The 17,947-nt window shown below is 37.3% G+C and overlaps 2 protein-coding genes across 4 annotated transcripts; both read left to right on the top strand.

The window, feature by feature from the left end:
- Positions 1 to 1,061: 1,061 nt before the first annotated feature.
- Positions 1,062 to 10,281, top strand: LOC113138889 (G-protein coupled receptor-associated protein LMBRD2B-like). Of its 2 annotated transcripts, XR_003296503.1 has the most exons (19): positions 1,062 to 1,198; positions 2,113 to 2,333; positions 2,919 to 3,016; positions 3,564 to 3,662; positions 3,783 to 3,950; positions 4,100 to 4,310; positions 4,474 to 4,548; positions 4,683 to 4,787; positions 4,913 to 5,096; positions 5,665 to 5,846; positions 6,155 to 6,288; positions 6,541 to 6,646; positions 6,823 to 6,920; positions 7,593 to 7,696; positions 7,904 to 7,950; positions 8,063 to 8,171; positions 8,341 to 8,419; positions 8,530 to 8,665; positions 10,158 to 10,281. XR_003296503.1 is itself a non-coding variant. In XM_026321724.2 (18 exons), exons 2-18 carry the CDS (start codon positions 2,160 to 2,162, stop codon positions 8,591 to 8,593), a joined length of 2,037 nt encoding a protein of 678 aa, XP_026177509.1. In that variant the 5' UTR covers positions 1,062 to 1,198; positions 2,113 to 2,159; the 3' UTR covers positions 8,594 to 9,413. The 2 variants fall into 2 exon arrangements, 1 of the variants encoding a protein (XP_026177509.1); XM_026321724.2 differs by lacking the exon at positions 10,158 to 10,281 and having other exon boundaries at positions 8,530 to 9,413.
- Positions 10,200 to 17,849, top strand: golm1 (golgi membrane protein 1). 2 transcript variants are annotated; one of them, XM_026321726.1, is made up of 11 exons: positions 10,200 to 10,379; positions 11,469 to 11,610; positions 12,231 to 12,431; positions 12,643 to 12,697; positions 12,818 to 12,920; positions 13,395 to 13,518; positions 13,672 to 13,831; positions 14,025 to 14,246; positions 14,579 to 14,734; positions 14,899 to 14,997; positions 15,174 to 17,849. In XM_026321726.1, exons 2-10 carry the CDS (start codon positions 11,482 to 11,484, stop codon positions 14,994 to 14,996), a joined length of 1,248 nt encoding a protein of 415 aa, XP_026177511.1. In that variant the 5' UTR covers positions 10,200 to 10,379; positions 11,469 to 11,481; the 3' UTR covers position 14,997; positions 15,174 to 17,849. The 2 variants fall into 2 exon arrangements, with proteins under 2 accessions (XP_026177511.1, XP_026177510.1); XM_026321725.2 differs by having other exon boundaries at positions 10,204 to 10,379; positions 14,576 to 14,734.
- The last annotated feature ends 98 nt before the right edge of the window (positions 17,850 to 17,947 follow it).

The raw sequence follows: 17,947 nt of genomic DNA, 5'->3' as shown, positions 1-17,947 counted from the left end.
CCCTTGCAGTAAATTGTAAAAACATGATGTACTGTTTCTCATAACTCAGGGCCATTGATTAGCATTTGGTCTATATGCATGACATCATTTCATCATTCCACAGTCAATACCAGTTTGGTAAAACATAAATGAGCATAAACATAAGTAACCTGTTTTTATCTATGTATTTATGTGTTATGTATGGAAAGATAATACAATATTTTGTGTCTCTGTGTGACTGCTACCCAGAAGTGCTTACTTTTGCAGGGGTACATGGAAAGATTGTAGAGTAGCTTAAGTCAAATAGAGAAAACTATCCAAATACAAGCAGCCCCTCTGGTACACAACATGGATACACCACAGATTCATAAAATAATAAATAAACACACAAAATAATGCAGAAAAACATCAAGAAAGAAAACAAAGGAATTGCAGAGGTGGTGATTCAGGGTACTTACTGAAGATGAATTTTCTGTTGTCTCTGATTCACAGTAGCATCTGTGTTCACATCAGTAAACATAGTAAGCTCCAGTCTAAGCTGACTGCACAGTGCACACATCCCAGTGTCTCATTAAGCACAGTGCTGCATGAAAACTAGTCACCAGAAAGCTCAAATTTTTAAATCAGTGGATAAAGGTAATAAATAAATATCATAAATTAATGGAAAAGCTGAAATACAGCAATGTTGAACATACAAAAAATACTATTAGTTAGCACTAATAGTTACAGTTAAAATAACTTAATGTAGCCGGCTGCTTAATATAATTGGCTAGTGATATAATTAGCTACAAAAAATGACGCATAAATAGTTGAAATAATAAAGTAAGAAGTAGCTTAAAAAATAAACAGAATAGTTATCTAAAAGTAAAATTATTATATCTTTGAGCACTGGCTAAACAGCTGAACATAGTTAGCCAAAATAAATATGAATAAACAGTTGCAATAATTAGCTACAAGTAGTTAAATCGTTAAAATGATTAGTCCAAGAAGTTGCCGTTTGTTGTGTGGAGCTCAGGGAATTAGTTTCCTGTTTAGAGCATGGTCTTGCCTACAGTACCCAGAATCCCGTGCTGCTCCAGGCACAGCATGTTGTAAACTTGTAGCGCAATGTAGTTTCAAAGGTTGTGTCCATATCTCGGACTCCATTTCTGAGGGACATAATGTGGTTAGAAAATCAGACAGTTTACCGGTTTGCAAACTTTACAGAATGATCCCAGAGGTAAGACTTACTTGGGTTCTTCTTACTGAGGTCAGTAGGCGTTTGTTCATAAACCAAACAGCCTGAATCAGATCCTGTAGCTTACAAAGTTTTAATGGTCGCAGTTTTTACTTAGTTAAACATTACAGGGCCTTATTGTAACGAAAATATAGTGGTCATCATAACTTCTAAAAGAAAAGAGAGTCACCATCATAGGGGGTGCTAGAAAAACAATTTATTTTCTAATATGGTTTGATAGACCTAAATTCATTTACTGTTTTGTCTTCAAGTAAGAGTATAGTTTACTGACTTATCATTTCACCTGCCCACTGAGTTCCTTCATTTCTCTACCTCATCTTGATTGAAACGTGTTGATTATGGTAATCCATCTCAATAAGAAGCAAGTTTGTGTTAAGAACTACCTAAAAGTTATATTCTTGTGTTAATGTAGGGAGGTTATATTTGAGAAGTCTATACTACATTATATTGTCAGAATGTAACTATGACAAAAAGCTGATTTGATGTTCACTTGTACAAAGAGTTTAAGGCTGTTTTATTTGAGCTTGTGTTGTATACATTTATATACATATACTAATGGAAAACATGTAATAGTAGAAAAACTAAAACTGCCACCTTCCTGACACAATGGTTTGCATTATGGCTATTTGAAATGTGGAGCCTTATGTGTCGTCGTTGTCCAAAACAAAAAAAAAACATTTGGTGTGGTTTTGAGGTTTTTTGTGAGGTTTTAAAGCACTAAGACTTTTATGGATGTTATGGATTTTTCCCCCCTTTATTCATTTCTCATCTGACTCACTTTGTCCTGTGTGTTCAGGTCATCATGTTTCTCCCAGTTATCCTGTAGATGAGAGCTAGAATCCATTCTGTTTGAAGTTTAATGATTTCCTCTCTTGTCTTTCTCTCACTTAATTTAGCTCTGCCTCTCTTTAATCATGAGCTCCTGACGTATCCATTCATCACTATGAGTGGTACCGTGCTGGGTGTCGTGGTCGTAGTTGTCTTCTTCTTGGCCCTCTACCTCCTCCAGTGCTATGGAGATTTGCGTAAGCAGCAGAGGATGGTTCTGCTGGGGACGCTGCTGTCCTGGTACCTTTGTTTCCTCATTGTCTTCATCCTGCCGCTCGATGTCAGCACAGTATGTAAAGTGTCTTTCAATATAAGGTTCCAAACCTTTTTTGGTAAAATATCATTAGTAAAGAAAAAAGTGTAGTGTGAAATATATTTTTTTTTTAAATAAGGTGCCACTAAGTTTGGTCATTTCTAAATTCTACTAATTTAAGGTGACTGATGATTATTATGACTGTCAATATTCAAACACACCAACAACGTACAAAATCAGTGCAAAAAGCATTTCAATCTGCAATCTGAAGTTAATGTGTTTATGTTTATTGTAGCGCCTCCTTGTGGTTGACCTTTCTTTGTGTGGAGCCAAAAAAATGCTGCTACTGTACCTTTCTCTATGATGTGATCACTGCTCCACATGCAGTTTAGACCATGCAACCGCAGAACAATAGGGTTCCAGCACCATCAGTTTTGGGTCACCAAAATAATTAAAATCAGGACATGGTGTCATAAGACTTGGTTTTCAGTTTCAAAATGGAACAGTTTCTACTTATTTATAAAATATATTGCCACTATTACCATGGTAATGTGATGAATAGGCTTCATTGTGTATATATTGGACTGTGTTTACCTGACATGATCTCTGCCTCTGTCTCAGACCATCTACAACCAGTGTGTGCTTGACAATTCAAATCACTCTACTCCTGTAACACAAACAAGTCACGCTAATCATACAGAGGCCAGCTTGTCTCTTAGGTAAGATAAATAAAACATTTATTTAATTTGACAGTATTATGTTGATAGTTTCCTCATTTCAAGGAAGAGCATTTCTTCATATTGTGTTTTAAAGCCGTTGAAAATAAAGAATCTTTTGGATAAACTGGACACTGTCTACCATAGTTTTTGTCTTTTGAAAACATGTGCTCCCATTTGTTCATCTTCTTGGAAAGATTTTCATTGTATTTGGTTGCTATAAACCATAGAGACAGTGTATTTTATGGAACTACAAAGACCAGTGGCTTGTAGTGTTATACACTCAATTAAATTCAAGTCCACAACAAATTGTCTATTGTATTATCAAATGAATTATCTATTTCAGTCAATAACTGGTATCAGTGTTTGAAGTAAAGTGTGTTTTTAAAAAAATCAACAACAATATCTCTTTGTAGTGACCTGCACTTATTGCTTGTGTTTTACAAACCTGGTTACGTCATAGCTGCTGTGAATGGCTTTATCTCTGCTTTATTGAGCTGTGTGTGCACGTGTATGGTCATGTATGTGTGTATATGGGTGTGTATTACAGTCTAACTAAGGTGTGTGAAAAGCCCTGGAGTTATATCCCAGATGGTGTCCTACCAGTGTTTTGGAGAGTTGTTTACTGGACCTCCCAGTTTCTGACTTGGTGAGATATTACAAACTCAAATTTATGTATCATCTTGTTCTAAGCATAACTGTGTACTGTGATCTTTTGTACTGTGATCTTTTTTCTGTCTTGTGTGTGTGTGCGTGTGTTTGTCTACAGGCTGCTGTTGCCCTTCATGCAGTCTTATGCTCGTTCTGGAGCTTTTTCCAGAGTTGGAAAGGTTAAAACAGCGCTCATTGAAAATGCAATCTATTATGGCACCTACCTCCTCATCTTCATCTCTCTGCTAATCTATGTGGCTGCTCACCCACAGTGGAAATTCACATGGTAGGTAAAGTATACCCTTGATTCATAACATTTTCTCTTTAAATAAAATAACAGCAAAGGAAGGGCAAAAATGACTTGTTCTGTGGTTGTGTTTCCTAAGCTGATATTATGCCAATGTTTTGATTTTTTTGTTTTTTTTATTTGTGCAGGACAGAGCTCCAGACCATCTGTATTACAGCTGCCAACACCTGGGGCCTTTTCCTTTTGGTGCTGTTGCTAGGATACGGGCTAGTTGAGATCCCGCGTTCTTATTGGCTGTCATCTTCCCATGGTTACCTGTTGGCAAAGACTTACTTCAAGGCAGCAAAAATGGCTACTGAGAAGGCAGCGGCTGAGGAGAACCTTGCAGATGTTATGGAGGTGAGGCTTATCAACACTGACTCCAGCAGGTGTTAAATCTGAAGATTGTTCAACAGACTTTGTTTTTACAAAAATACGCACATTTTTTAACACCAATACCAAAACTCCCCTCAACACCCCTGTTTTTACTTTCATAAGTGAAAAACAAATCTCTTATTACCAGGAGGTAGCAGCTGTCCATGAATCTGTCAGGCACAACCACTGTTTTAGAAAGTTTGTGGACACCATATTGACAAAGGTGGGTCAAATAAGTCAGGGTACACAAGTTTTCCCTTTTACTATATGTGAACATCCAAAGTTTAATGTTGCACTTAGATTTTTACAGTCATGTTCTGTTGAATGGCCTTCATTTTGATTGTCACCTCATTTCAGTGTACAACTGAATACCAAGAAGAGATGGGAAGAAATGCAGAAAGCTTTTGTCGTGAACAGAATGTCCTCCCCACCAAAAGAGACCTGGTTAAGCTACATAGCAAAGTAATTGTTATTTTTCAACATTGCACTCTGGTTTTAAAGGAAACAGTGCACAAATATGGCAGCACATGGGAAAGTGAATTATTTGCTCTGGTTGCCTGCATACAGTATGTGTGTGTGTTTTTCAGGTGATCTGTGCAGTGCAGAGACAGACTCAGACTCAGGTTCAGTGGTCTATCTTGTTAGACAAGGCCTTTCATCTTGGGGATGTGGATAAAAGCCAGAGCAGCCTGGTTCGAAATTTCATCCACAGCTTCCCCTCCGGACATCACCAAGGCTGGATCCATAGGTTCATCTACACCCCTACTGTGGGTGAGTTCATAAACCTTAAACTCACAGATGGAGTAAGTACACTCAATCCAATACTTACTGTAAGTACAAAGTAAAAATGTTGGTAATTGAGTATTTGCATTTTGTGAGACTTTTTCTTTTACTGGACTTTTACAAGCCTGCCAGTGTTTCGTTTACTCAAATATATTTAGATCCTCTAGTACACGTCCTTCGTGATCCAGATTGCCATTCAGGCCTTGTAATAAATGTGAGTGTAGTCCCAGAGTGCCAGATAAAGGCTAGATGAAGGTTTTTAGTAATGTTGAAGTGCTGTTTGAGAGAAACACTGTACAAAAACACTGTATTAAAATGTCAGTTGGAGGCTTCAGTACAAACCCAGCATCTCATGATCATAGTTAATAAGCTTTATTAAAATAGAAGGACCTGGGAGAAAACATCATCCATGTTATAGGGAAAAAGTATGAAGAGCAGATGTTTCATTGGAGAACAGGGTACTGTAAAAGCAGTCATTTTCTTTTAAATCTGCCAGCTTGAAGGTTTCTCTGACATTGTACTGATAAATGTGTACATGTGTGTTTGTCCTCCTCAGAATGGTATTGGGAGTGTGTGTTCAGGCAAGGTTTTTACAGGCTGCTGGCAGTCATGCTGTGTCTCCTCTCTGCAGCAGTAGTTTGGTCAGAGTGCACTTTTTTCAGCACACACCCGGTCCTTTCTCTCTTTGCTGTCTTTATTCAGATGGCTGAAAAACAGTACAACTACATTTTTATTGAGGTAAGCATATATATAGTGAGGGACATGAAAGCACACATACTCCACAAACTTAATCTCCTAATGCAAATAATATATTTCTAGAGCATTCCTCGTTTATTCTGTCTCTTATTCTTTTCATAATAAAATTGTCAATTTACCCTCTCCTTGTAAATACCTCGTGTTATATTAATAGTCAGCAGATTTGTAGTGAATAAAACATTTTTATACTCAGTATAATATGCTTAATTTAAAAATGTCATATGTTAAATTAACATATAATATTGAACTTGCATCCTTTCTTTACCTGCTGTTTTGTTTCTCTTCACCAGATGGTGTGTTTTATCAGTATCCTCTTCATATGTGTGTGTGTCTACTCAACGGTGTTCAGGATACGAGTTTTCAACTACTATCACCTGGTGCCACATCATCAGACTGACGCTTACAGCCTGCAGTTCAGTGGCATGTATGTATGTCAGAATGTAACATTTTTTTTATGCCCTGAAGGCATAAATTGTCGGCTTAATGAATTGCTTTACAAATTCAGTTTGACCTTTATCATCACAGTGTGCATAATGTTTCTCCTGCTGTAAATGAGTGGGAAGTTGTATAGTAAACATCTGGTTACTGTGTGATAGCACAATACCTGAAGAGGAAGCACAGTTCTCTCTGGTCTCAATTCTAAAATACACTATTGCATTGCTTCTCTTTTTTTCAGGTTGTTTTGTCGTCTGACTCCTCCTCTATGCCTTAACTTTCTGGGCCTCATTCACATGGACTCTGCGATCTCACACCAAGACAGAATACAGACATCCTACACCTCTGTGGGTTTTACACAGACATGCACATACCAACACGTACATAGATACCTATCAAAGGTTTTAATCCACCCATCACACATAAGAGCCTTTCTTTAAATGTTACATTATATCATCGCAAAAATATAACCTACCAAACTGAAAAGACTGATGCAGTATTTCTTTTTCTTTTAATCTGTCAGATTATGGGCTCGATGCATCTGCTGTCTTTCATATCTGATGGGTTCTACATCTATTATCCAATCTTGGTTTTGCTGCTTTGTTTTGCCACATTTTTCAAGTAAGCTATTAACCGCTGTCAACTAAATATGAAGACTACATTCAAAAATAGTTTTGGTTGGTTTACCAAAACCTGATCAATGTATTGTCCAATATTAGTATATTGTAGATACATGGTTATTAGTGTATCAGTCGTTCGGTGCACTGTGCAGTTGCATTCAGCTAATAATAAACATCCAGAAGGACAATTGGATTGTAGTTGATTATTTCTCACCCGTTAATAAAACCCAGCCCTGTATTAAGATTACTTTTGCTGTGTTTATGTTTACAGAAATTACCATTGGCTGTATTGCTGTTTAAACTCCTAAATAGCAAGTGTTGGCCTCAAAAATGTAGTATCAGGCTATAATGATAATATTAATTTTATTTGTGTCTACATGGTGTAACTTAATCTCATGCCTGTGTTAGATGAATTATGATGAAATATAACACATTTTCTTTAAATATTGATTTTTTTTTTTTTAATGTTGATGTGCATGCTTGCCACATCAGCCTCTACTGTCCATGTAGTTCTCCCTGGTATAATCAATGTGATCAGGTTTGTTGGACAAGAGATCACTGGACAAGGAATCATTTAAGAATAATTTAATTAACTGAATCTTTTCATTAATCACATCAAGAATATTTGATTAACAGTATATATGTAATTGTGTATGTTTGTGTGGTGTTGCAGCCTAGGCTCTCGCTGTTTAAACCTCCTTGGCTTCCATCAATACATTACTGATGATGACTTGATCGCTGACCTGGTGGATGAAGGCAGGGAACTCATCAAAAGAGGTAGTTTCACCACAGATTTGACATTTATGACATGAGCACTTATTTTTTCCTCTTTTGTTTCCAGTAAGTTAATTGTCTTTCATGGGCTCACTCATATTCTGCATATTTATTTATTGAATTTGCTAACATTAGTTTTTGAGTTTTGTGGAATGTAACGAAAAAAACACAATCTTTTTTAAATAACTTGTGCTATTTGATCTTTTATAGAAAGTAGGAAGCAACAGAGGGCTGAAGACAGCGCAAATCGTAGATGGGTTAGAAATTATTATTTTATCAAATAATTTCTCTTAGAATTTTACCTTGAAAATCTACCCAATCTGTTGGTGTGTGAAGGTATTTATGTGTCTATTGTGCTTTCTATTTTAGGCCTGGAGGGAACGATATAGAGTCCAGCGAACCCCTGAGCAGAGGAGACCTGGTTACACTGAGTTACAGGATGACCAGAGCAGCTCCGTAGCAGAGATCAAGAAAAGTGGTAGGGATAAAATTTAAACAAACTACTGTATCCATGAAATAAAATATTATTTCTATATTGCTCACAGCTAGAAACTGATAGGACAAACCATTTTCAACAGGGTATTTCATCCATCAAGAAGCTTGTGTGCTTTACTATATACTGTGTTTACATTCTTTATCGTTTTCAGTTATCACATTTACCAGAAGTGGTAGCAAGACAGGCTTGTTACAAGAAAGCCCCGCTGGTGAAAGTTTACCTAATAGAAGGTATGTTTTTTGCTAAACAAGCTGAACCTATCCAGTGTTTTATTAAAGTTTAATGATAATATGTCCTGCTTTGTCATTTACTCTCTGTCTCTTTCTCTCATACATACTAGATCCAAAGGAGGGCATTACATGTCTCTGTCATCTTTTCAAACAGGCATCTTTGATGATGTTTGATAGACTGAGGACATGAGGAAAAAACAAAGACCTTGTACTACACATGCTGGTGAAAAAATGCAGAACAAAAATGTATGTTTTGTGAATGAGATCTTAAAAGAACTACATCTCAGGGAATAAACAGGAAGATAATGTATGAGAAATATACATTTTATAAAGAAAATAACTAAATAATGGTTTTATTTTACAAATGGCATCTCTAACTGTTTTATACAAAGTGATCAGTAACTATAAAAGAATGTTTCTCATCCAAATCCTTAACCTGTTTGGGTACAGCTTATTTTTTAATGTATTTTTGACATAGTCTTCCAAAGTCATGTTGTGCAAACACAGCCTGATGGATAGAAAAGGTGACCAGCACAGTGATGCACCTGTAGGAGAAACACTTGTGGAAATTCATTGTCTGAATATTTGGTCATATGGCTTTAAAATTTTGAATTAAATAGGATGAGCAATAAAGAGAGTGCAGACAGTCTTTTTCAGAATGTATTTCTTGCAAGAAAGGAGCAAAACAGAATAGAACACAATCAATCAGTCTTCCCCAGTTGCTCAGCTCCTGTTAGGCTGAGGCCACTACTTATACAGACATGCAAAGTAAATGCAAATAATCACTCACATAATCAGATAAGTCTGTACTTCCCTATTGTTCTACAAAGTGATTCCCTAATTAACTCTATTCTCATTCGACAGGTAACCCTCTCTGTTATACTTATCCCTTCCTCACACCTAGTTTCCTAAGGAACCTTTCTCCCAAATACTCCTCACCAACATCCTTGAGAACACTGTGTCCTTTAGTGTCAGACTATACTGGGTCAGGAAGAACATAAACATCAGATATGATTCTGAAAACACACAAGCTCCTTGGTGAACTCTGTGAATCAACCTATTAATGAAAACCTGAAAACCAAGAATACAGTACGAAACAATAAAAATCATAATCAGTAAGAATAATCAATCATTGAAACTCATTTTACATTTACTAGGAACAACAAAATATTATCAGTTTATTTTTTGTCTTCTGTTGGCTGATGAATCATGAATGTTTCATTAAGATCTATTAAAAATGTTTGATATTTTTTATATATGTTCTCAGATGGGACTTTATGCTAAAGTTTTTGTATAACTTTAAATAGCCATTTAGTTTGTGTAGTGGAGTATTAATGCATATATTCTGAGTGGTTGGACATACGGTGGCTCAACAAATATAGTGAGGGCCAACAATAAATGAACGACGTAATTAAAATTGATAGCATTTTAAACTAAAAATAAATTGATTTTAATAGACTCACAATGTGTTAAAAGCAGAAATTTTATTTTATCAGATTTAAAGATCCTCGTGTTACCTTCCTGTGCTCTTCGTAAAATATATGCCAAGACTCAAATGCTCTGGGGATTAAAATAGTAACGTCCACTCTTTAGCTGAAATGAGGTAGTGTGTAATATGTACCGGTATTTGACTCTAGAAAAGAGCCTAATAGAAGCAAAGCGTCCATCGGGGATTAAATCTGTGTGCGATATTTGGCAAGTTCAATGATGCTATACAGTGCAAGCATTTTTCCTACAGCAAACGAAGGCACCATCATCTTGTCCCGACCAGGCACAACACAGAGGGACTCCGCTGTTTATGTGGCAATAATGGGTACAAGCTAACTACCGTTACCCAGTCAGCGACATCACGCTGCTTACAGACGAAGAAGCTCCGATAGAGTCAGATTGATCACCAATTATTATTCCAAATACTGGCTCCAACATTTAATTCCTGTTTTGTGACTGCTGAATCTACCGGGTAAGTAACTATCGTTAGCTAGCGTTAACGTAAAGCTAACAGCAACTGTTGCTAAGGACGTTAGCCTGTAGCGTAACATTACGTTATAATGGCAAAGTTATGTCTTGCTCCTTATCTTGTTGTCGGTTTGTCTGCCATTGTTTTCAGCAAATTATACAGTAACATTTGCCTTCTTCAGACTGTGATATCTGACGTTAGTAACACCAGTTATGAGCAGCCATGCTCATGCTCGACCTGCAACGTTAACGTTATTTAGCTGATCGATTTTACACGGCTCGTTCCCCTTTTCTGGCTACTGTTCAGTGTTAGCTAGGTCAGAAGAGGCTCAGTCTGAGACCAAACACGCTAAAGACAGAACAACAACTGTTTCCAGATTTGTGCTGTGAGTAAGAGAGCAGACCACAGATTTCATCATCGTATCCTAGGGTTTGTTTGTCATCTTGAGCCGAGGTTGACTCCCTTGAGCTAGTCCCTGCTGTGTAATCGTACTGTTGTCAGGCATTTATGCGTCCCCATTAATAGCAACACCATTACCTAGACAGTGTAAAACAGCATACCCCTCTCTTTTTCCTAAGCCCGACCGCACTCTGCTCGCATTTTAGTACGATTGTACGAAATCTTCATGAGGTTAATTTACTAACTAGATCACATTCTACCATTAAAAACAGTTTGCACCTGCGTCATGCCTGGATCATTTACATAATGGATCAAAGCCACCACCAGACAACATGATACCGCATCAGTGAGGTTAAAGTGCAATACTTAAATAGGGACTAAAGGACTAAAACCTCTTGAGCTTTAGACAATAGGCATTTCTTAGCATCCCGGCTATGAATCTGTATATATAATGGAATGTCTGAAGATATGTAAAGTCTGAGTAATCAGGTATGATTTTCTGTATTCAGATTTTTGTGTTTTGCTGACTTGCAGAAGTAGCTCACTGCTACTTGCAGCGCGCTTTTAACGTCCGTAATCAACCAGCCAACACCTCAACACTACTATAACCACTTTAGGTCAGAAAAGACTTGTATAAAACATGCAGTTAACATGACACCTGTACTGATCCTTGCATTGGTTTGTGTGTTCCAGGCTGTAGACAGCTATGGGCGGCCTGGGGAATGGGCGTCGTGGAGTGAGATCACCCCCTCTAATGATTGGTGCACTAGTTGCTTGTATCCTGGTTCTGGGCTTTAACTACTGGATATCCAGCTCCCGCAACCTGGACCTACAGGTACTGTGGGTTAATCTATTTGTGTGTGTTTGAGTATTTGGGTTTCTAATAATTGAAAATATCGCATTTAAAATATCACTTTATAAACTTCTGTGAGACCTAAAGACACTTAAAGGCTATTTTGTGCATTCAAGTGAACACTAAATGCATGTATAATTTAATGCATGATTCCCCTCTGCAGGGATTAGATACACTTCATCAACACAGCATTCTTGATTTAGTCTCTATTTTTTTAGGGTTTCAGATTTTGGTTGTGGGAGGACCTTACTGTACATTATGCAGTTTCCTCTTACAACTTTCACAATAGCCATTGTCATTACTTTTGAACACAGCCTTCAATGCAGGTGGCTGTAAGCAGTTAACCTAACCCAGGACATTATGTATTTGCAGTGTAGGACAGGAATAGACTAATATTGTTTTACTGTCTTGGGTATAAGTGACATGAAGAAGAAACCTCTGAATCACAGCCAGTGTGCTTTTTATTGTCAGTATAATTCAGGTTTGTCTCAGGCTGTTAATGATCTGTTCTTTTATCATTACTGGTATTTACCTCTGTCTAAACATTATAAGCTGAGCACAAAAAGTAGTAAATGACCTTTTTCTTTATGCATGTGATACAGACTAAACTGTATGAGTTGGAGGGCCAGGTGCGACGTGGAGCAGCAGAGCGAGGTGTGGCAGAGATGAAGAAGAATGAGTTCCAAGAGGAGATCCAGAGACAGAAGGAGGAGATCCAGAGACAAAAGGAGCAGATCAGCCACATAGAAAGCCTCTACAAGAGACAGATGGAAGGAGCTCAGGACATCTGCAGCCAGGAGAAGGTGCACACAAACACCACTGGGGGATGGGGTTAAATAAGGACAAAATACAGAATCGCATATTAAACTGTTTTCTATTGGGTATTGACCCCTGGGAATTTGTGGACAATAAAAACACTTGGACTTGCATACTGTTGCGGTTCACACTTAACACACATTATCAAGGGAATATTTCAATCAGACTGTAAATATCCATACTTGTTTTTGTTTGTAGAGCACCATGCAGCGGAATATTTCTTCCAGTACCAAAACCATACAGGAACTTAAAGGTAAGTGGTACTTTTAAACCTCTGGTTCTCAAAAATTGCAATTTTTTTTTTCCCCCCATAGAAAAATAATGATTCAGCTCATATGTGGCTCTTAATGTCTTTTGTGTGTCTGTACCACAGGTCAATTGACTCAGCTAAATCTTGACCTGGGGAAACTTCAGAAGGAGCTCCAGGTTTGCCTGGGTAACATCAACACCCTTAACAACAAACTCACATATGACATGTAAGATAAGATTCCTTATGTTTGTACATCCTTTGACATGAATAATTCACAATAACCCAGTTTCACCATTAATGATTAACGTTTTAATCTTGTGTGCAAATAATGGTTGACTTAAATTCCATAATGCTGGTGCTAGTATTGTATACTATTATTTAAGTTTTCATTTATAGTATTGTTTTGTCGTTATATTTGACTGATATGTCATTAGCTAATGAGAGGGCAATTTTGTATTTTACCATTGTGGATGTGCCAAGAATACACACCTTCTGGCTCACTCTGGAATACTTGCAGTTATGTAATCAAAAAAAGCATTGTCCCTATCAAATAAATGACTAAACCAAATCAAACCAAAAGCTTCAGGTATGTCACATGCACCTGGACTGCCAATGGCATTGCCAATTGCTTCGGTCTAGCGAATATATATTTCTGCCAGCACTGGTTAATATATCTGTGTGTGTTTGTACACATGTGTAGGACACATTGTAACTCCCAAGTCCTGTCCCAGAAGGAGTTGTGTGATGAGAGGGTGGCTGCTGCTAAACGTGAGGTTCAGAAGAAAATGGAGAAACTCATCCCTCCTCAAAGTATCTCCTCACAGGTAACTTTCAGGATTTCCTGCTTGACCAGAGCTTTCTGGTCTCCAGGTACATATATGAGAATTGACTTTGTTGCTGTTGTTGATCCTTGTCTACCTTGTCTATCTTGTTCATTTGGGGAAATGTAATATTTGATGATGTTTACTTCTCATCAGGAAAGTACTATAAATAAAGCAATAAAAGAGGGCGAACAAACCACAAATGAGGCTGATGCAGTTAAGACGGCAACTGTTGTGAGCCACACCCCAGGCCTTTCTCAGCCCACAGGAAATGAGCCAGCTGAACTACTGACCAATGAAATCATTGAAAGCAAAGGTAAAAGACATATATCGATGTCCTGGTGGCTTAGTCTACCTTACTGAAATTAAAAGCATGCAGTGATGTCTGTGTATGTAAATCCTGTACATCCAATACATTTGGGTGTTTTTAGCACTTCTATATCTTTATGCAAACTTACAGTAATGTACAAATTCACACTACACTTGTGTTCTGCCTTGTTATTTCCCAGAACCCAATGCCCTTGTGAAGCTGCTTCCAGCAAAGGATCAGACTAAAGTTAAGTCACTGTCAGTTCCCTCTGCTGCTACATCCAAGCAAGACACTTTGCTACCACCAGAGGGAGCTGTTAAAACACAGGAGACAAAGACCAGTAAACCTTTGACAAATAATCTGACCGAGGAAAACGAGATGGAGGTGATGGATGCTAATGAAGAGGGCGCTCAAACAGAAGGTAAAGAGCTCAGAGAATCAGACACATTGAACACACCAAAGTAATTATTTGCCTTGCTTATGCTGTAGAACTACTGGAGTAAAAGTTGTTCTAAAAATACACACACCCTCAGCATACCCCTTTTACAAACAAAGAGCATATATGCCCCACCAATTTGCTTCAGTATGTGTTTACATGTGTGGAGTCTGTAACATACAGCATGGCAACCTATAGTCCTCTCTGTCTCATTCAGCGGTGACAGTCCCTCACTAGTATTTCTATAGGATGTCTTGAGTGAAGAGGTTAATACATTTTCATCAGTTTAAACATCAATTTAATCCTGTTGCCAGAAGCAGACCCTGGGATGGAAGGCATGCTGATTGGCCGAGGGAAGGTAGATGAATCTCATCTTGGTCTGAAACTGGAAGACCAAGAGTATGATGCGGACGAACAGGAAGTGGGGGGACTCGATTTGGGGAAACAGCAGAATAAACAAGCTGAAAAAATAGGCAAGTGTGTTTATACAGAAAAAAAAAACCAAACAGAAAATATGGTGAGTGCATTATCTTTGTGAAAGTGCAGCTGATCACTGGAGGGCCAGATGTTTGTGAGGGAAAGAAATATACACACTATGCTTTGTTACCTCAATGTTAATTGCCATGTTGTTTGACAGACAAGGACATGGAGGAGGAACTAGCTGATTATAATGGAGATGAGGAGAATGAAGGGGAGTTTGAAGCGGACAAACAGGCTGCGCTTGCTCAAAACTAAGGTAACTACAGAAGCAGACACTGTTATTGCCAGAAGTTATTCTCTCAGGCGAAGGTTTATAGTTGATCCATATGTTGAATTAAGTCACCAGCTGAAGTCAAAAATTGATTATTGTTTATTTTGTGGTGACTGTTCATAATGTGTTTGTGTTATTAATGTAATTTATTTTTTCTGCAGGCCTGGGGTTAGAGAAGGATTTTGCACACCACATCAGGAAGTAGGACCTGCTTTGCACAACAGCAGCCCCCCCAAACACAGTGAACACAAAACAAAGATGGAGGTTTCTCTGTGAAAGACTTGTGACATTAGGTTGGGTAGGTTGCTTTATTTTGTGAGCTCTTTTATTTGCCATCTTAGTTGGACTTGGTCATTTTATTACATGCCATTACATATTATTATAATCATTTGATTTTTGTTATATGTTGCCGGATGTTTTACATTTCTGCCACTAGAGTATATTTAGAATATTTACAATTTAGTGTCCAATTCACAATTAGTTTCTATCAATTTTTTAAAATCTCACTGTGTACATAGTGCCCTATGTGGTGGTGGTCACTTTCATTAGAGTGTTTCGCTTTATGAAATCACTCCATATTTTTTCATATCTCCTACAGTCTGGCAAACTGAAGCCATCTTAAAACGCGACAGCGTTAGACTTGAAAAATTGAATATCTCAACCTTCCCAGAAGTCAGTGGTTTTTGATTATGTAATAAGGTTTGTTTGTTCACTCAGCAATGATTATAACTTGAATGCAGCCAAATATAACATAATACCATTAATGATAATGTGTGAAACCCTTATGGGGTTATGATGTATCAAAAACTGTAGTTAAGTTTAAATGATCCTAGTGATCCCAGTGACAGGGCGCCTCCATCCGTGGGCTCTGCAGCACAGGCCTCCATCAGAGCTTCATCACCATCTTATAATGCCTTAAGTTACTCCTGTACCGTCTGCTATGCTGTAAAATGTCTAGCACTGAACACAAATGAGGCTTTCTACAATGGCAGCAAATGGAAGTGAAAATGTGGTGAGATTCTTCCTAGAGTCTTTTTGTGTTAGTGTGATCCTAAACCCAGTCAAATGGAAAAATGAAAACTGTAGCTTCTTTTGATTCCTGTGTAGCCAGGGATGCTGAAAACAGACTTAACCGACACGCCACATAGCAAATGGATGACTTCACCTCCTGGATTACATGCTGATGTAACTTTATCAGGTTTTACTGTATTGTAAATGCTATATATGGATATTTTACAGTCATTATCAATGAACAGTCATCTCTAGAGCATTACTTTGTGGCATTACGTTGCCATTTGCTTTATTTTCAGCTGCATTTTGGACCGCATAATGTTGAATGTGTGCTGTATTCTACATTTAGCATCAGTATGAATAGTGAAAAAGTCTGTAGATCAATGATCTTATTTTATCATGCCTTATCAGCTCTGTACATAGCTTGGCTACATGTTCGCTGACCTGCTCTGAGGTTTGGGATTTTACTTTGTGGAGAGCGTCTGCCACAGTCTGCTGAAGCAAATATTTTGTTGAAACTGAGGAAAGAGACGTCTGAGAATTGCTGCAACATTAAGGACATTTCACTGTAACAGGAACAAGCTCATGAAATCCAGTAGATATGAACTACTCAGTAGCTCTGCTAAAACCTATTAGTCTGTTCATCTTAAAACGACTGGAAAGTAAATTTTGTGACAGGATCATTTGTTGCTATTTATTTTATTAGGACAGATGATTTATTTTCTTTCACAAGTATTCTGCTTCATTTTGGAGGACATCTTCCTGGAGTGTGGGTATTTACAAGGACGGGTGTGTGGAACAGAGCTGTGATTACTGATGGTTTCCTGTTCATTTCCTGTCCATGATCTCGGCTTCAAAGTTTAATCTAGTTGGTTGACGTTTAGCTGCTTCTGTGTCTACTAACACATACCCTGAATTTTAGCAAAGTGTCAGCAGTGATAAAATAGACATGACCTGTAGAGTTGATTTTAAGACACAGCCATAAAAAACATGTTTTCTCCTAATAGTTCGCCAAAGTTCATGGTTAGTGGACTGCTTGAAACTCATTAACTATAAGTGTCATCAAGACAAAGTGACATTGTTTTAAAACTTCAGCTTTCTGACAAAAAGTAAAAATAAAAAGTATATAACTTTTTTTTTTGTAAAAGTAGTGTATTATTTCAGTGGGATGTTATATATGTTATGTGTGTTTGCAAAATGCTTGACCACACTTGAATAGTTTGTGAAGTATTGGGAACAATAACTTTTCCTTTGAGTGACACAAATTGAAAAAATGGTTTCATACTTTTTCCAGAGAATTTAATTTTCTCCCAAACAGTGTCAACTTTAACTTAATTTTTTTATGTTAACATTATTAATAATAATGTTAATATTATTAATTTTTTAAATCTGGGCGTCAACCTAACCGTAGAAGTACAGAATGGGAGTGCTAATGAAGGATTAATGGGCAAGTCACAACAGAATTAAATGAACATGAGCCTTTTCGTTTTCCTTTGTCTCTATTTTGGTTGCTCTTGCAGGGGAAATACAGTTCCAGAGATGTTTTTGTTAATATGATTTTATTTACTGTGTTGTCTCTGTCATGCAAAGCTTGGTCAACTGCTTTGTCAGAAAGCTGTCTGTCTACAAATGTAAAAAGTTCCATTTTCTGAACTAATCAGTGTACCTAGAGAGAAATATGGTTTTTAAGAATTGGGTTTTGCTTTTTTTGTTTTTGTTTTTAATTTTAACTTTATTTCTGAACTGCTGAAGAGTTTTTGTAAAAGGTTTAAATAATTAGACTTTATTGATGATGAAATAAAACTTTTTATTACCAAAATGAAAAACTAGTGTTTATTGAATTGATTTTGTGATAATGCACTGAAAACAATTTTTTTTTATAAAGCAACTCAAGTCAGACTATTAATACCACAATAAACACATG

The sequence above is a fragment of the Mastacembelus armatus genome, chromosome 9 (assembly GCF_900324485.2).
Source record: "Mastacembelus armatus chromosome 9, fMasArm1.2, whole genome shotgun sequence".
NCBI classification, from domain to species: domain Eukaryota; kingdom Metazoa; phylum Chordata; class Actinopteri; order Synbranchiformes; family Mastacembelidae; genus Mastacembelus; species Mastacembelus armatus.
This window is presented reverse-complemented; position numbering and strand designations above follow the sequence as displayed.